The sequence below is a fragment of the Lipotes vexillifer genome, unplaced genomic scaffold (genome assembly GCF_000442215.2).
Source record: "Lipotes vexillifer unplaced genomic scaffold, Lipotes_vexillifer_v1.1 scaffold740, whole genome shotgun sequence".
NCBI classification, from domain to species: domain Eukaryota; kingdom Metazoa; phylum Chordata; class Mammalia; order Artiodactyla; family Lipotidae; genus Lipotes; species Lipotes vexillifer.
In genome coordinates, this window is record NW_006778610.1 from 1,472,109 (window position 1) to 1,492,216 (window position 20,108).

At 39.1% G+C, this 20,108-nt stretch overlaps 1 protein-coding gene across 1 annotated transcript in view; it reads right to left on the reverse strand.

Moving 5' to 3' along the window:
• Positions 1-1,813: 1,813 nt before the first annotated feature.
• Positions 1,814-20,108, reverse strand: part of ATG10 (autophagy related 10) — a 223,141-nt gene continuing 204,846 nt past the window's right edge. The window contains exons 6-8 of the mRNA XM_007451711.1: positions 4,188-4,285; positions 3,387-3,502; positions 1,814-3,064 (exon numbers count right to left, since the gene is read on the reverse strand). Coding sequence (XP_007451773.1) covers positions 3,027-3,064; positions 3,387-3,502; positions 4,188-4,285 — 252 coding nt within the window. The 3' untranslated portion in view covers positions 1,814-3,026. The remainder of the gene's footprint in view (positions 3,065-3,386; positions 3,503-4,187; positions 4,286-20,108) is intronic.

Here is a 20,108-nt window from a genome sequence, read left to right on the forward strand (position 1 = left end):
TTGGGTGGGGGGTGGTAGTTTCATTTTTTTTTAACCTCCAGATTGTAGGCTAGTACCTGATGATCAGCACACCCTCTGACCCTTCCATGGTTACTCAAAGAACTAGCCCACCCACTCGGGTCCCCAGACTGAAAGCTTTCCCTGGATCACTTACGAGGGGCAGACAGCAACCCTTCCTGAATGCCACCTTACAACATACCCAAAAAAGTGGCTCAGTAAGTTATTTATTATCCATCAAATCAGAGTAAAAAGGAGATAGTTAAATGCTTCTATGAATAAGTACAAGGATAACAAAGGGAGAGGTCCAACACGGGGGGCTGTGGTGGTCAGAGATGGCTTTGTAAAGAGTGGATCACATATAGCAGGTTGAGAATTGGGCAGAGAGATGGGGAGGGAAATACTTCCAGGTGAGAACCAGCATGAGCGACAGTCAGGCTGTGGGCAGAGAAGGGGCCCGACCAGGAGCCCCTTCGCCTGGGGAGAAGTCAGGCCTGAACTGAGGTGGGAAGGAGCAGGCATGTGCCTCGATGGCAGCAGGGCAGATTATCCTCTCCTGCTGACTCCACGCGGCACTGTGTTAGTTATGCAGCACATTCAGACTCACTCACCATTTCGATCTCTGTGCCCTTGTTAGGTGAGTGGGATTGATATTAACGGACTTTTTAAAACAGAAGTGGTAACAGACTAAAGGAGATTAAGAAAATTAGCTCAAGCCACGCAGCTAGTAGCAAACCAACCTCACAGTCCAGCTCCCTAGACTTCTCCCAATTTCACAGACCCAAGAGTCAGATGGGCCTCACAAGTCACACGGCTGAGCTTCCTCATGGTGCAGATGAAGACTCTGAGGACCAAAGAGGTGAAATAGTTTTTCCAAGATCACACAAAAGTAGAGTTTAGGAGACTAACTTGTAGCAGCTTTAACCAGTCTTGTTCCTCACTGAAGGGGCTTTGCATTGTATTGGCTGGAGAGGAAACCCCGAAGAAAAAATATCCTCATGTTGCAGAGAAAGAACTGTTACTTTGACAAAACAAAATATTTTCTAATTTTATAACAGTTGGGATAACAGTCTGTTATTTAACTGCATTCTTAAAAAATGGAAATTTTTATCAACCAAAAATTAAAAGTTTAAGTGAAAAAAATTCTGAAAAGAAATAGAGCTGCTCGAGGAGAAGCATCTGTCTGGGGAGGGTGGTCTCTACAACCTACAGGAGCTCTTCAGAACTTTGTTCTGCCACTGGTGAGTTTTTGTTTGTTTGTTTTTTTGCCACTGGTGAGTTTTTAGGTCTTCATCAATCAGGGAATTAAAAAAAAAATTTAACTTAAAAAAAAAGAAACTAGGGCTTCCCTGGTGGTGCAGTGGTTGAGAATCTACCTGCCAATGCAAGGGACATGGGTTCAAGCCCTGGTCTGGGAAGATCCCACATGCCGTGGAGCAACTAAGCCCGTGCGCCACAACTACTGAGCCTGCACTCTAGAGCCCACAAACCACAACTACTGAGCCCACGTGCTGCAACTACTGAAGCCCGCCTGCCTAGAGCCCGTGCTCCGCAACAAGAGAAGCCACCGCAATGAGAAGCCCGCACACCACAAAGAAGTGTAGCCCTCGCTCACGGCAAATAGAGAAAGCCCACGCGCAGCAACGAAGACCCAACACAGCCAAAAATAAATAAATTAAATTAATTAATTAAAAAAAAAAAAAAGAAACTACACACTGCCCCCAACCTGACAGACTACTATCATCTCAGAATCTGTTCAAAAAGGATAACTAGTATTTCCAGACGAGTACATCACCCAGATGACACATTATTACAATTTTTTTTTACCCTAGAAATGACATGGCTTGAGAAATGACTTGCTGAGAAATCTGTGTTTACATTAGGGAGAGTCGGGGGCAGGAGGTGGAAATCCCTTGCAGAAGCTGAAAAGATGTTAAGTGGTAAATACCAAAATGCCCAACAAGCATGTAAGCAGGCTCTCATCCCAGCAAGAATATGTGCAGCTCAGCGTTTTAAAATTTGCTTTTAGCTTTTCCAGCAGTTTGAATTAACCCTTTCTCTACTTCTGTTCCCTTCGTGAGAGTACAGCCCTTAACCTAGAGACTCACAGGGCTGTCGCGGTCCTCTGCTATTCGCCAGCAGATAATCCCCTCATCCTAACTGCTTCTCCAAAGTAGGCCGCCTCTCCAAATGCCTCCTAGACTTCCTTGCTATCCAGATTCTCGGGGCAAGGCCCAGGCAATGTTAGGAAGTAAGTCCATCTTGCAGGAGCTATGCACAGAATTGGAAAAGACCTACTGGGAGACCAAAGCAACACAAATAAATGCCACTCGAAAGGTACATCCAGACCAGAACTTCCTCAGGAGCATGTGCATCAGAATCACCCCAGAGGGGCTGTTCCAGCAGGTGGCCCCAGCGTCTGTAATTGTAAAAGATCCTCAAGTGACTCTAAAGTGCATCCCCCACTGACAGACACTAATCTAGATGCTCTAAAGAGTCAATTACGTTTTTCTCTTAGTTTAAGACCCTAGCAAGTTAAAATGAAAAACAAAACAGGCAACCCCAAACCGACAATTCTATGGTTCATCTTAATATCTTACTGACTATTAAATTTATTGACAGCCTAGGTGAATGACAATCAAATATAAGAAAGGTGACCATTTGATGAATATTTGCATAATACTTTACCATATTTTCTCATACACTAAGGCTCTCATGTGCTTCACACAGCAACCCTGTGAGGTAGCTTGTTATTCTCAAATGAAAGATGAAGAGAATGAGTCTCAGAGACATGAGGGAACGACCTGGAAGTGCCCTGATGATGTCAGTATTTCTATTACCAAGTTAGATTCCTTTTTTGCTATTTATAGTGATTTGTGTCTTTGCAGTGTTTCTTCTAAACATAGAGTAGTACATCAGTTGCTGCAGACATTTGCTTCCAAGGGAAAAAAAATCCACGTCAAAATCTCGGTGATCTGAATCTCACACCATATTGGTCCCATTAAAACCAGGGCCGGCCACGTAAACTCTCAGAGTTCTTCTAAGCTCTTTGGCTCAATAGAAGAACCTGAAGAACAAGAACAAAACAAAAGCCAAGAAAATAAAAGAAGGTTAACTGAGCAGTAAAGACTTGTTTCAAGAATATCAATTCTAAAATAAAACCACTCAGCTCTGTGGTTGGGTGAGTGTTATAGCAAAGCCAAAAGCTTCCTAAATGAGTGGGTTGCTGATTGGTTGGAAAACTAAACAAACAAGTCAGTGCCCAGTCCGTTAAAGATGAAAGCAGACTTAATACATGGTGGTGCCAGCAGGGACGACACATCCAAGTGCAAAAGAGACACCAGGATCTTTGCAACAGTGAAACATGCAGCGCAGGCTTCTCTTTTTACCTTGTCTGTCGACGTTTCCTTCATCCTGAAAGGCTGCTCTGGCGTAACTCAGAGGCAGATTCAGCCCGACAGCTGGCCCTACCATGCTCAGCCATGACGTGATGTAGTTGACATTCCTGGGAAATAAGTGAAACACAGAAAACTGTTTCCATTGTAGTTGTTTGAGTGGTAGGAAATCAGTTACCAACAATCATAGAAATGAGGCTTTCTTCAAAGACGTGCGCTCAGCACCTGGAATCTCAGCATTTCCAAATGCCAGCCCATTGCTTAACAGGGACTCGAGGGCCAAAGAGGCTGAGGATCCATCCCTCACTAAAGCAGTTGAAGGGAAGGTCAAGGCACTGGGGCTCCTGACTTCCCTCGATGGTTCCAAGTTGATGCAATTGACAACATTAGCTAAGGTAGCAAGCAGAGTGCAGTTAAGTGCATAGCTTGGAAGCAAAAGTGCCTGGGTTCAAATGCCAGTTCCACCACTTAACTAGACGTGTGACCTTAGCAGAGGCATTTAGCCCCTCTCTGCTTTAGCCTCCTCCTCTGCAAACTGGGCAAAATAATGGTCCTTAGCTCGGAGGGGTGTTACAGGAATCCAGTGCTTTACTATATCCGAAATACTTAGACCAGTGCCTAGCACACAGTTAAAAAAAAAAAAAAAAAAAAAAAAAAAAAAAAATCAATAAATGTTAGCCATTACTATTATTACAAAGAACATTTCTTTTTTAGCTTAGCTTTTAGAATCACATAAAAAGATTTACACTTTTAAAATAAGAGTGAAAGCCAATGTAGCTTGATGGTGTTTCTTACCTATTGATTTTCTGAGAATTCTTTAACACAGGAGTCATGAATTCATTCGTCTTGCAGGGATGAAGTACAAAAAAGGGTTGTCCAAGTATCGGATGCTCCTGTAAGAATCAGAGTTGGCCCAGGATTGCCAGCTTAAGTTACCTTGAAAAAGTTAAAATCCATAATCTGGTTTACTCCTTTAAGAGAAAGATTTGTTTTAAATTTCAAGTTATAAAATTAAGATACAGATTGATTCCTATTTTGAAATATAATTCATAACCCAAACATGAGAAAAAGTTGGTGAGAAGAAACTATTTATCGATAAAGGACAGGCACTCAATACAAGCTACAGATACATTTATCAGTTCCCTCTAACTGTTCTTTAGCTAGTGTTTCCTTTGGCCTATAATTATTCTTCAGTCTTAACTCAAGGATATCCATGAAGTCCAGGAGCCTGACCATCTGAACAATGCATTTTATTCATCCCTTTGTCAATGGTAAGGGGACCAAAATCATTCACATATTTTCTTACATAAATTTTGTCAACATGTTAATTGTTTCAGGCATAACTGCATCCAGTGCCAGTGGGCACATGTCCAGTGAGCAGATGGGATAGGCGGTGGTGTGGAAGAGGGGAACAGCTGGCACTATTTAAATTGCACTGCTTCTGTCTGTCTGTCTCTCTCTCCCTGAGTTTCTCTGTTTATCTATGTCTCTCATTCTGTCTCCCCCAAGCCTACGGGGCTGTTTCCGTAAGTTCAAAGTCCGTAAGACGGAACTCCACTGCCTTTACGAGAGAATGACTGGATGTAAGATACAGGTCAGACTGCTGCCAAGTTAGGGATGTGAACATCATTTGGCAAGCATTGGGGAGCCCTAGAAGGTTTCTATATAGTGAGTGATCTATGCAGAAATTCTACCAATGCAAAAACAATTATTGTTGATAAATTTATCAATTGCTTACATTGTGCATTAGCCATTATGCCAGAGATTGCAAACCCAAATGCTGCTATGATCTGAATGTTTGTGTTCCCACAAATTCATACACTGAAATCCTAATGCCCAGTGTGATGGTATTAGGAGGTAGGGCGTTTGGGAAGTGCTTAGGTCATGAGGGTGGAGCCCTCATGATGAGATTAATGCCTTTATAAAAGAGGCTCCCGAGGGCTAGCTTGCCCCTTTCTGCCATGTGAGGACACAGAAGTCTGAAACCTGGAAAAGGGCCCTCACGAGAGAGGGCTGGAGACCTAAACCTGGTCTCAGACTTCCAGCCTCCAGAACTGTAAGAAATAACTTTCTGTTGTATATCAACTACCCAATCTGTGGTATTTTGCTATAGCTGCCCAAAGAGACCAAGACAACTACCTATGAAGACCAGACAGGTGACCCGAAGGGGTGAGGCCAATTAACTACACCAGCAGGTGACAAGGACTGTGGGGACCTGGAGAGCCCAGCCGAGGCTGTGCTTGCCACTCTGCTTCAGCCAGCTCTGCCATGTGGGGTGCAGGCTTGGTGTGCCAGGTCTTCCCATTTGTCAAAATAACCTAGAAATCCAGATTTTTATGCAAAACCCCCTAAATTTAAACATGGGCACAATTTTTTAAAAACATGGTGTGGGCCAAATAAAACAAGCCTGTAGGCTAGATCTCGACTAGGGGCTGCCTAGCTTCTTCTCCTGGTTTCTTCTCTTCTCAGCCAGTCCAAGGAGAAGCTGAACTCAGAGCTGTCCATGGGAAGAATTGTATCCTGCTGCCTCCACTGTCCAACCCTAAAACATTCATGGCTGTGCACAAGCGAACACACCCAACCATAAGAAATGGGAGGAATAGTTCCATTTGTATGGGTGACATTGGGCATGGAGATGCATGTGTTTGTGAGCACGTGTGTGCGCATGTGGTGAGGGCTGAGCTATCCACTGGGAGTAGATTGGAGTATGTCTCCCTGAGTGCCACCTCTGGATGTCTCTGCCCAGGGTCCTGATTCTCACACAGAGCTTGAGCTCCCATCTCCTGCTCTCTCCCTACCCCTCATTTCTGTCCCTAACCAGATGCTGGGGTCACAGCCCCAGATGTGTTATGCTTATCACAAGTCCTCCGGTCCAACTTGATTCTGGCTCCACTTACCTGCCTCAAACTAATATTTATTAATTCATCACATATCTAGTGATCATCTCTTATGTGTCTTCCAGGAATAGTTCTGGATCTAGTTACAGAGATCACTATCTCTAAGATAAACTAAGTCCCTGATCCCATGGAACTTACATTCCAGTGCAGGAGACAGCCAATAAACACATAGAACAAATAAGTAAACAGGATAATCTAGATAATAGTAAGTGCTATGAATAAAACAAAACAGGGTAATGTGATTTTGGAGGGACTATGGTAATAATTTAGATTTGGTGAAAGGGAAGGCCTTACTGAAGAGGTGATCTTTAAACAGAGATCAGAATGGCAAGAAAAACCCAACTGTGCAGAGAAACTTGATGGATACAGTAGACCATAAAGGGAAATGAGTACAGGAAATGTACACAGGAAATGTGAAAGAATTTTAGAATCATCCTGGGCTAAAATAATTATTGTTTACAGAGCTGAGATTTAAAAGGTTAAATTTAGTCTAAATTCTTTTTGGATTACTTGTGTAGTAAACACTGGAAGGAATGAAGAGCAGTAACCAAATCTATGAAGACATGTTACCTTCTTTAATAAAATGAAACCTAGACCTCCAAGGATGGCATTACATGGAACACTCATGAAGGGGAGAGTCAGCTCAGCCATGCCTCCACTCCTCCAGGACTCACCCTCCCCTTGGCAGCCCTTGTTTCCCATGGCCACTCTCACGCTCATGGGGAAACTCCTCCAACTTTATAAACACTTGAGCCCAGGTTTCCTGTAGCTGAGGTGGAATGGACTAGTCAAACAAGACTCTACTGAAAGCCTGGGAATACTGAAAGGGTAACAGAACACTAAGCAACAGGGCTCTAAAAGATCGGGAGTGTTACAATCCTGGGGCTCCCAGGCCCATTTGAGTCATGGGGGACACTAGGAAGAGATCTTGGCTGGGCTTTCCCTTTCTGGCCTGCATGGTGGATGGAAGCACTCACAACCACTATGCAAGAGTGTCCTCCAAGAATCTTAACCCCTAATAATTCAGTCTCCTTGAGGAGATGGTAACTCTCATGAGGAATGGCTTCATCATACAGACAAGACCTTGCCTCTTCCTTACAGGTCTGTGGCCTAATGTTTAACAAGACCTCAGAAGAATAACCACATCAGAGTATAACATACATCTGAGAGTTACAGACACACTTAAAGTTCAGGGGTCCATTTTCTAAGCAGATGTCGGCCCATGTCACATTGTAGCTCTGCTTATTTGATGCTCCTTAGTAAAGACTTGGACTTCATGTCTACAAGTCATCTTTTGCTCACTCCATATAGCAAGTAGATAAGAGCGGGCTTGGGATCTGTAGTTAAGACTTAAGTTCTGCTCCACTACTCAGTAGCTGTGAGCTTTGAGGCAAACCACTTAATCATTTCATGTCTCTGTTTCCTTATCTGATAACTGGGACTAATGATAGTATCCACCTCATAGACTGACTGTGTTACTTCAATGAAAAAAATGCCAGAAAACTGTTCAAAACAGTGCCTGACATATATAATAAGCACTTAGTTGGCTATTATTATTAAACCCATTGTTATCTAAACAGACAAGGATAATAGCACTCAGACATCCAGAATATGGTCTTATAATACCCTATAACAAAGTCCAATTTCAATATGTAAAAACAGAAAGCTCCTATAGAGTTATGCAGCACAGGAAAAATATCACTGACCAGTGTCTAAATGTTTAGGAACATTTGACAACTGATTATAACCAAGGGCAAGAAAACTCTAAATTAGTAAAAAGTCTATATACAATATATATGGCAATTAGAATTATCAATATATTGGTATTCAGGACAAATTAATGGAAAGAAATTTAAAGAATTTAAATTAAAATACAAGTTCAGGGACTTGAAAAACCCTTCAGTAATCTACAGCATTTTAATATTCATTTTTCCTCAAACAAAATAAAAACAGTTATATTAGCATTTAAGGTTATATTCTAATAAAATGCATGGTAATACTTATGTGAAACACTTTTTTAAATAATAGGGACTTTCATGCCTTAGAAGAGCTTTTAGATCAGCTTGGACAGTTCTTTAATACAGGTTTGGCGACGTTTAAAAAAATTCTTTGTCTTTTATTATGTTAAGAACTTATATTTATATAATTAGATAGAATATATTTAAAGCAATGACTGCCTTTAAAAATCAAATGTTTAAATTGTATTTTAAACATGAAAATTATATTGTTTTGGTAAGATGCGTTGGTTTAAAAAAGCCAAGCTATGAGATGTTGATCTCCTTATAATAGGAATTATAATAAGGGACATTTGTGTAATCTCTTGAGAAAAGTTTTATAAATAAATAACAATAGGAGTAGACTTCTAGCTATAGCAGAATGATATAGAGGTCAACAAATTTCCTTGAAAAACAAGTATAAAACTGAACAAAATTGTCAAAAAAACCCCACTTCTGGGATGTGGAAATCAACCAAAGGCAAATAAAAAATTTGGTAAGTGTTTAACTCATGAAAAGCTGCTAGAACCTCAAGTCAGACACAGAGAGAGTCTTCAGCCTTCTTGCCTAGAAATACTCTCATACTCTCCCCCACCTCCACCTGGCTCCTCAACAGGGAAGTTTTACGGGAGTGGAGCTGGCCATGAGAATCAGTAGCTGTGCTGCTAGCAAGGCTGACTTGATTTCCAACAGTCAAAGAAAACTACTGCCCGGTGGCATTAGCAACAAAATCTAATAGGGAGATCTTGGAGGTGAGACAGTTGTAGAAGGGCTAGGTAAGTTCTCCAGGTATCCTGGGCTGATGGGAACTAAGCACATGTTCAGGGGAGGTACAAGAAGGCCTGATGAAAAGTAAAAGCTGATGACAGAACATTAACTGAAATTTGGATGTGCTCCCAACCGACACACACATCCATGAACAAATGAGGGAAGGCTTATAGGCCTGAGGTATATAAGCACAACCTCTGTCCAATCACTGGCTAACCAGCAAGGTATGCAGATAGAGCTGGTGACCCTGTGGAAGTCAGGCAAAAACGTGAAAATAAGAATGAAAGACAAAATAGAGACATGAATGGCCACACTTACAGAGTAGGCAAATTCTGCAGGTAAAACCTAGGAAAGCTACTAAAACAAACAAACAAAAACAACAGCAACAATAACAAAGAGACAACCCTCAGGGAAAAATATAGGAATCCAGAATTGCTACAATATATTATCTAAATTGTCTAGTTTTCAAAAAAATTTATGAGACAGGCAAAGAAACAGAAAAGATACACACAAAGGGAAAAAAATCTATTAATAAAAACTGACTCTGAGTGGGCCTGGTTATCAGATTTACATAGAATTCAAAGCAGCTATTATAAATTTGTTTGAAGAATTAAAGAAAACTATATTTAAAGAGTTAAAAGGGGAAAATTATGATAATGACTCTGCAAATAGGTAATCTCAATCAAAGAACACAAACTATAAAAAGAACCAAATAAAAATTTGGAGTTGGAAAGTACAATACAGAAATAAAAAATTCACTAGATGGGTTCAACAGTAGATATGAGATGGCAATAAAAAGAATTAATGATTTTGAAGATATGTTAATAGATATTATTCAATCTGAAGGGGAAAAAAAATGAAGAAAAAAGAACAAAGCCTCAGAGACCTGTGGGACAATACCAAGCATACCAGCATACCCGTAGTAGGAGTCTGAGAAGGAAAGGAGAGAGAAAAGGGCAGGCAAAATGTTTGAAGAAATACTGGCTGGAAAGTTCTAAACTTTGATGAAAAACATTTAAGCTACACATACAAGGAGCTCAACAAACCCTAAGTAGAAACACAAAAATCCACACCTAGACACGTCATAGTCAAATGGCCGAAAGCCAAAGGCAGGAGAAAATCTTAAAAGTAGCAAAGAGAGCAAGAACTCATCACATAAAGAGGAATAAGAATACAATAATGGCTGGCTTCTCATAGCAGCAGAGAGACGTATTCAAGTCCTGGGGAAAAAAAACCCCTAGAACTGTCAATCAAGAATTCTATATCCAGCAAAACTGTCCTTCAAAAATGAAGGTAATGTAAATACATTCTCAAGGAACAGACTGAGAGAATTCCTTGACTTGCCTATAAGATATACTAAAGGAAGTCCTTCAGGCAATAATACCAGAGGGTATTATTGAGATACCAGAGGGTAACTCAAATCCACAGGAAAAAATAAAAAGCATCATAAATGGTAAACATAAAAAATGAGCTAAGTATATTTTCTTCTCTTAATTACTTTGACATAGGATTATATAAGCAAAAATTATAATACTGTAGTGTTGGGTTTATAACATACATAAATGTAATATACATGACAATAATAGCACAAAGGAAGGGAGGGGATAAAACTATATGGAACAAAGTTACTGTATTTTAGCCAAATTAAGTCAGTACTAACTTGTGCTCCTGCCATTAGAATGTTAGTAAAGGTATCGTTTTTGAGAGCATTTAGAACTCAAAAGGTCCTTCTTGTTGTTAAATAAATCCTTTAAGTATGTTATTAATCAAAGTTAGCCTTGTGACTTGAGCCAATACTATTTTTTTCAGTCACATTCAATGAGCTTATCCTGTAAGCCAAGCAATTTGTATTCAGACAAAGTAAGGTAGAGAATTTACAAATAATTTGAGGCATTTGATCAGTGTAGACAATCTGGATAATATTCTTCAAAAGCCTTTTTTCTGCAATGGAGATTTTTTAAGGTTTACACTATCAGGAAGGATTATCTGCATTTTCTACTTTCTCCTTCAGACAGCCAGAATCAGAGATAAAAGCATCTTTACTTGGTTTAGAAATTATGTGTTGGAGTTAAAAAAATCTAAAATCCTACACCTTATTTGTTTAACATACCATTTTCAGAAATGGAAGAACATCAAAACTGTCAGGATCTCTTTAGTGACATTTCTTAGATCAATTCAGAAGGTAAATTTGTGTGAAAGTGCTACCATCTGCTGTCAGTACTAATGAACTGATGCAAATCTGCACTGGGAAAAATGTCAGTGTGTAAATGCAGGCAGCCAATGAACTGTGTTAGGCTTACAACTCAATAAACACTTCTACTGGAACAAAGTTCTGCTAAATGGTTTTCCGTGAAAGTAGAAATGATGGGTCAGATTTCTATCTCTGTAACTCCAGAGGAGTTATAGTGGCACATTCTCTTATGAAATTTAATTTAGCACAATCTCTTATGAAATTTAATTTAGCAATGGTTAAATGTCTCATAAAATAAGTCTGACATGAATACTGTGAATTGGTTTCAGAACTATTAGATATGACTATCATAAGGAAATGATAATACTGCACCTTCATTCTTACATCTAATAAATATGATGAGTTACTTGGTTCATTTCTTAATTTTTTTGGCTCTCCAGGACGGCACAAATATAATTTCACGTGCTAAGCTTTCATCCAGTTTCACATTCCAGACTGATCAAATTTGCCTTCCACTCGGGGCACATTCCTTAGAAATGGAGAAGGGTATCTCCCTCATCCTGCCTCCTCAGGCTAGGAAAGGAAAATGGCTACTGAGCACCTACAGTATCAGGCACTGTACTAAGAGCTTTGCAGGGGTCCCCTTTCCCAATAACTCTTTAAGATAGGCTTTATTATTGCCACTTTGGAGAACAAGTTCCAAGAGATTATGCCTTACAGTCATCCAAGTGAGCATCCAAAGTGCATGCTCATACACCGTACCTCCTCATCCCATTGACCAGAGCTGGTGTCAAGGATTGTCCCTGGTTTTAATCCTCTCCAGTCCACTTCTTTAAAAATCTATTTTTTCAAGTTTCAAATTAATGTATTTTCATAAAAATTATAAGCAATACATGGAGAGTTCAGAAAATACAGAAAAGAACAATGAATAAAAACAGAATTATCTAAAACTGCCCAACTCAGATGTATTCCATTTGGTGAATTCCCTTTCAGATCTTTTATACACATGTTTATAGTTTTCTGTTGCTTTTTATTGACTGAACAGATATTTATCGAGTGCCTACTATGTGCCAGTCCCATCATATGTGTCTTTTGTCAATCAGTTCTTTGTCTTCTGTTTTACTAATTTCTGCGCTTATTTTTATTATTTCCTTTCATATAATTTGCTTGGTTTTCTTATTCATTTATATTAGTTCTTTAGTATCTTTTGAGGATATTGATTCTTTTCATCCATTCAACCACCATTGTGAGCCATGCACTGGGTCAAATGTTAGTAATACAATGGCACATAAACAGATTACCCTTGCTCTCATAAAAGTTGCTGAAACAGTCAAAACATTTTTTATTTCCAGATTATTTGTCATTAAATTATTTTCATGATGATTTAGATATGAAATGTATTATTAAATAATTAAATCAATAATTTTTCTCCTTTGTTATTTCTTTTATCATTTTTATGTTTAAAAAATCCTCTTCATAAGTCAGAAAGAAAAAAACAAATATCATACATTAACACATATATGTGGAATCTAGAAAAATGGTACAGATGAACCTATTTGCAGGGCAGGAATGGAAACGCAGACATAGAGAACGGATGTGTGGATACAGGGTTGGAAGGGGAGGGTGGGCTGAATCGGGAGATTAGGTTTGACATAAATATACTACCATGTGTAAAATAGATAGGTAGTGGGAACCTGCTATATAGCGCAGGGAGCTCAGCTCGGTGCTCTCTGATGACCTAGATGGGTGGGATGGGGGGGAGGGAGGTCCAAGAAGGAGGGGGTAAATGTATACATAGAGCTGATTCACTTCATTGTACAGCAGAAACTAACACAACATTGTAAAAGCAACTATACTCCAATTAAAAAAAAAAATCCTCTTCAGAGTTAGAAAACCAGATATTTACCTATATTTATATACAGTTTATCATGACACTTCTTGCTGTTCCCCGAACACAATGCTTTTTCTTACCTCCAGACCTTTGAACATGCAGTTCTCTCTGCCAGAAACACCCTCCCCACCCCCACTTACCTACTAATGTCCTTTTCTTCCCTACAGATCTCAGCTTTCTTTTATCCCAACCCTGTATCAGGTGCCCTCCCTCTGTGTTCCCACTGCACCCATGCTTAAGCCTACTGCTTAATTCCTCACTGTTCTGTATAGGAGATTGACTGTTTACAGGAGTCCTCCTCTACTATAATTTCTTGGGGGCAGAAGAAATATTCTGATTACTATTTTAATCTCAGCATCCAGGACAGTGCCTTTCATCTAGTAGGCACTCAACAATAATTTGTGGAATTACTGCATAGAAAAAGACATCCTACTATGCCAAAGTAAATTATTACTGGCACATGCAGCCTGTTCCATAAAGGGGAATATTTGTGCAGGAATCACCAATGGCCTCCACGAAAGAGACCAAAACATTCTCTCTCCTTGGCACAAAGCCAGAGGCAGCACCTCCTGTACATTTATAAGAGTCCCCAGATAAGAAATTCAATATCTGTTTTCTGAAATATTTCCTCCAAAGTGTACCTAAGAACAAAGGAGAGTTTGAGGGTATGGTTAGGAATAACTCTCTATGTAAAAAACTTATGTCTACTATACAATATATTCTAAAATCTACTGGTTTCTACATAAAAATAATATCTTTCATTATCATTTTAAAAAACTGATGCAAGATGCATATTTTACTTCTGTGAATTAGCCTTCCCTCTGCCATGCCACCCTATTCCCCTAAGGTTTGTTACTCAGACTTAGAAGCAGATCAAATACTACTAAAATATGTAATAAACTCATGTCTTTCTACTTAACTCACTCCTTCATTACTTCATGCAATTTTTGCTCGTGCATTCAATAAACAGCACTGAATACCTAATGTGAGTAAGACTCTATGCTAAACATTTGTCCATCTAGTCATCCACCTCCCCACTCATTTATTCAACAAATATTTATGGAGCCTGTTCTATGTACCAGGCACTGTTCTAGGCACTGGAAATATAAGTACACTCAAGATAGAAGCAAAATCTGCTTTCACAGAGGTTACTTTTAGTTTGAAGTACTAGAAAGATATAAAACAACATCCTATTATCTCAACTCCTGAGGTTTACAGTCAGTTACATGCCCAGGACTGAAAGTCCCAGATCGCACCTCAAGGGCAGAGAGTTCCAAAGGTAAAGTAAGTTTGTCACTACTCACTTCCCTTCCCTTAGGATTTCTAAACAGAATGGAAAAGCAGATCCCCAGGGAGAATAGCAGTGTCACCTGGTCTAATGATGGGAGATGAATAATAGGACTTGTGACCAGTAACAAGAAAAGCTGGCAAGAGAGACGCCCTCGGTGGAAGGGATTTTTTTTTTTCATCATTTGGAAAGAAGGCATGGGGAGGCTTCACACTCCACAGAAAACTGTGTAGGTGATCACAGTGGCACCAACATAGAATGAGATGCTTCCCCACTGTAGGATGGAGGGTTTCCTAAGGAAGACATATAAGTACCTGAGGCCATAGAGGAACTCACCAGTAAACTAAAGGAAAACCACGATGCAGAGGTGGCCAAGCCTGAGACCCCACACATGGAAAGAAGGTTTGTTCCCTGGAATGATACTCATGGTATCCAGGTATCATGATATCCTGATGCCTGGAACTCAACTACTATTTTCACCCAGCAGAGCTAATGCTTATTGTAGTTGTGCGATTCCTATAATTCTATGTTGAGTGCTCTGCAATGGGAAACACCAAACTGAACACAGGGTGTATAAATCTCCATGAGCTGAGAGCGACCTTGAGTCAAATGAAATAGGTCATCTCCTCTCCTCATTTCTCCCCATGCTCCTGTTAGGACAGCTGCAATGCAAGGATTACAGAAATCACTATAATACACAACATTTAAAAGGCACAAACCCAGGAATATAGGAACTCAGAGAAAGAAAAGGTCAGTTTTGTCTGAGAGGAGGAGCGAGTAGCAAAGATTTCCTGAAGATGTGGTATTTAACCTGGTCCAAACCCTAAAGGATGGGCAGGGCTTGGAGCAGTAGAATTGAAGACAGAAAGAGGCTACTCTAAGTTCAATGGGAAGGGAGTTAAGTGAGAGGCAGAGACTTCCATCTCTTGAGTAAGACTAACAAGTTTAGTAAACTGAAGAAGAAAAAAAATGCCTGTTTTTTTTGTTTGTTCGTTTTGTTTTTTTGGTGTGTTGTTAAATGATTGAGGTAATCCCTGTAAGTTCCAAAGTATTTGCTGGAAATAATCAACACCTACACGAGACAAAGAAGGTTTGAAGTTCGAGCAATCCTCTCTTATAGTTTTGAAAAAAAGGGGAAAAGGGGGAAAAGAAGATATACCCTGGTACACATTTTTACCCCTAATAAGTGCATGAGGATATAGTTAGAAAGACAGTGAGAAAATACTTAAGAAAAAAAATAGGTGGAAAGAAATGAAAGTCATGCCCAAGTACCCAAGAAAGGTCCCCACAAGCTATGCTTTGCTCTAGCTGTACCTGTTGACATTTTGTGGCCAGTTAATTGGGAATAAAATTCTAGTGGTGTTTGGAAAGGTGGATTTAAAAAAACATAGACAGTTCCTCAAATTCATATGTTGCACAGAAGCCACTAGGCTTCCTAGAAGTTTTTTTTTTTTTTTTTTTTGCGGTACATGGGCCTCTCACTGTTGTGGTCTCTCCCGTTGCGGAGCACAGGCTCTGGACGCGCAGGCTCAGTGGCCATGGCTCACGGGCCCAGCCGCTCTGCGGCATAGTGGGATCTTCCCGGACAGGGGCACGAGCCGGTGTCCCCTGCATCGGCAGGCGGACTCTCAACCACTGTGCCACCAAGGAAGCCCGGCTTCCTAGAATTTTTATTAAAAATTACAGACACCAGAGCAATAGTCCTTAGATACGACCTCTTCTGCTAACAAAAACTTTCTTTTTGTGGCTCCAGAGGGAGTTCAGAAACTAATTCTCCCACCCCTGCATAAATCTACAAAGGGCTCCCTCCTTGGGCTGCTGACAGTCCCAACTGTGACTCCTGGATTAGAGAGCAGAGTTTTAATATATTTATAGAGTCTATATATGAGTTGTTGCTTTAAGCAACACCATTAATATGCCAGAACTCTGCATTCTCAAACTTATTCACTTATCAATTTGTTGTACATAATTTAATCTTTCTGTATTTTGATATGCAAAATGGAAATAGCACTGCTGATACTTCACAGGGTGAAAGGAGATAACCAACAAGACGATTATAAAGCTTGCTGGGGGAAAAAAGAGCTTATGTAAATGTCTATTAATTAAACAGGAATGGCTGCACAACTAGGTCAGGCATGATGATAAGACGGAACAACCCACCCCAGCCATCAGCATCAAAAGGAAGAAATGAGCATTTAATGCTAATAGCACTTGTTGGTTGCATTTTATAAAGAATATTAAATTGTAATATTCTGTAACATAACATGGAATAGCATATTTCAGACCATCCTCAAATAATTCTTTGATAGAACATAAACTTATTAGAGACAACAGCCAAAAACAAAAACAAAAACACAAGCCAATTACTAATGAAGAACTTGCAAAAAGCTAATCAAAGCTCTCATCCAGAGAAAATGAGAAAATCTGAGCTCAGAATGATTTTGTATATTGATGAGATTTTATACAGCACCACAGAAAGAAAAATAAAGCAGCTTTAAATGAAGACAAAAAGGACTTTAAGTCTCTGTTAAAAAGCCTTGTTATGGTCCATATCAATGTTTTTATTAAAATGTTCTGTTCGGGTGGAAACATCCATTTTTAAAAAATACCTGATGGGTGGTGTTGGTAGTAGAGGACACACTTGGTTTCCTGACTCTCTGGTCAAATCCCTGAGTTGTGGGAGGGTCACACAGAAGAACCTTCATTCAGCCTCCACCCATTTTGTACAAATCTGCTCAGAGAGGTGGCTTATCCACCTCTCTGGCACTCAGAAATTATGGAGTCAAGACTCATGTCCAGATTCAAGAATAGAACTTAGTCTTTCTCTAACAACACCAAGCCTACTGAGACTAAATGTGGCACTTGAGCATGAAACAACTTGCAGGCATTACATTTATTCTATTTTTGTCTTAAAGGAAAACAATAGGGAGCTTGTGCTTTCCAAGCATTAATTCTTCTTCTTTTTTTTCCCCTTCCACTACGTTACATAACGGTGACAATTTTTGGCTAAGTTTATTTCTGGGATACTCACTAAAACAGTGACACCACTTTAGATTATGTTGGGGTATAATACAGTGGTGAATCAGCAATTAGAAAAGTCAAGGATTTTCAAGAACAAACTCACGAAACAGCCTAATTTATTGGTAACCAGATATTAATGTCTAGCAACTATCACATAGGAAGATGTTTTATGAGCAACACAAAATAAAATAGCAGTCTGTTACTATAATTACTTTTTAGGATGATGCCAAATAGAATTTTAAAATAACAGAACAACATACAGATTAATCTTTAAGATGATTGTTTTAAATGCCACAATGCTTCTCTTTATGTAAATATAATCAACATAAATTTCTAACAAAACACCCCAGTTTACAGCTAACAGGTACTTCCTTCCTGACTCTTACCCAGTTTTGATAATTAAAATATCCTTTTTATTCCCTGAAGCAGATTCCTAGTGATTTCTTTAAGTTAAAATCAGTTTTTCTCTTTAGAAGTGCTCTAGAAAGAGACTATGAAGAAAATTCCTAAGGATGTGATAAACTCATTATAAAATCTGTTACTCATCTAATAATGAAAAATGTTAGGTAAAGATTGGACCTGTAAAAATTTAGCTACAATGAGATACTCCCCCAGTTTTTAGACTACTAGTCATTTGAAACCAGGAAACAAAAACAATGCTACTAATAGGCTACAGTATTAAGAAATCATATTCTTCTATATAAAAATATAATCATGGATTTTTTTTCAGGCAATAATTATATCCTGGTATTTTGCAAACAAGTGTTAGAAAGAGGAATAAGCTGATACATATGGGCAAGAATGGCAGTTTCTTATATTTAAAGATATTTTATTAAAATATAAGCAACTTAATAATGTCAGGATTAAAAAAATGTACACTCTAATCCTATTTCCTGACCAAACATTTCTCCATAGTAACTTCTGTCAGAATCCTAAAAACTGATTTTTATACTTTGGATCTAGTTCTGTATTTTCTAGACAAGAAAGTCTAGGACACAAGAAAGAGTCTAAAGTCGAAAAAGAAAATCAGTAGCAGCAAATACAGAGGCTTTCCACATGAACTCAGGAGTGAACGCTGATTTAAAGGCTAAGCTCTGAGCTCACCATTTTTTTAATTTAATTTAATTTAATTTTTATACAGCAGTTTCTTATTAGTCATCAATTTTATACACGTCACTGTATACATGTCAATCCCAATCTCCCAACTCATCACACCCCACTCCCACCACTACCACTTTCCCCGCTTAGTGTCCATACGTTTTTTTCTCTACATCTGTGTCTCTATTTCTGCCCTGCAAACCGGTTCATCTGTACCATTTTTCTAGGTTCCACATATATGCGTTAATATACGATATTTGTTTTTCTCTTTCTGACATACTGCACTCTGTATGACAGTCTCTAGATTCATCCACATCTCTACAAATGACCCAATTTCGTTCCTTTTTATAGCTGAGTAATATTCCATTGTATATATGTACCACAACTTCTTTATCCATTTGTCTGTCGATGGGCATTTAGGTTGCTTCCATGACCTGGCTATTGTAAACAGTGCTGCAATGAACATTGGGGTGCATGTGTCTTTTTGAATCATGGTTTTCTCGGAGTATGTTCCCAGGAGTGGGATTGCTGGGTCATATGGTAATTCTGTTTTTAGTTTTCTAAGGAGCCTCCATACTATTCTCCATAGTGACTGTATCAATTTACATTCCCACCAACAGTGCAAGAGGGTTCCCTTTTCTCCACACCCTCTCCAGCATTTGCTGTTTGTAGATTTTCTGATGATGCCCATTCTAACTGGTGTGAGGTGATACCTCATTGTAGTTTTGATTTGCATTTCTCTAATAATTAGTGAGGTTGAGCAGCTTTTCATGTGCTTCTTGGCCATCTGTATGTCTTCTTTGGAGAAATGTCTATTTAGGTCTTCTGCCCATTTTTTGATTGGGTTGTTTGTTTTTTTAATACTGAGCTGCAATGGGCTGTTTATATATTTTGGAGATTAATCCTTGGTCCGTTGATTCATTTGCAAATATTTTCTCCCATTCTGAAGGTTGTCTTTTTGTCTTGTTTGTAGTTTCCTTTGCTGTGCAAAAGCTTTTAAGTTTCATTAGGTCCCATTTGTTTATTTTTGGTTTTATTTCCATTACTCTACAAGGTGGATCAAAAAAGATCTTGCTGTGATTTATGTCAAAAAATGTTCTTCCTATATTTTCCGCTAAGAGTTTTATAGTGTCCAGTCTTACATTTAGGTCTCTAATCCATTGTGAGTTTATTTTTGTGTATGGTGTTAGGGAGTGTTCTAATTTCATTCTTTTACGTGTAGCTGTCCAGTATTCCCAGCATTTCTGTTTTCATTTCTAATTTTATTGAAGAGACTGTCTTTTCTCCATTGTATAACCTTGCCTCCTTTGTCATAGATTAGTTGACCATAGGTGCATGGGTTTATCTCTGGGCTTTCTATCCTGTTCCATTGATCTACATCTCTGTTTTTGTGCCAGTACCATACTGTCTTGATTACTGCAGCTTTGTAGTATAGTCTGAAGTCAGGGAGTCTGATTCCGCCAGCTCTGTTTTTTTCCCTCAAGACTGCTTTGGCTATTCAGGGACTTTTGTGTCTCCATACAAATTTTTAGGTATTTTTGTTCTAGTTCTGTAAAAAATGCCATTGG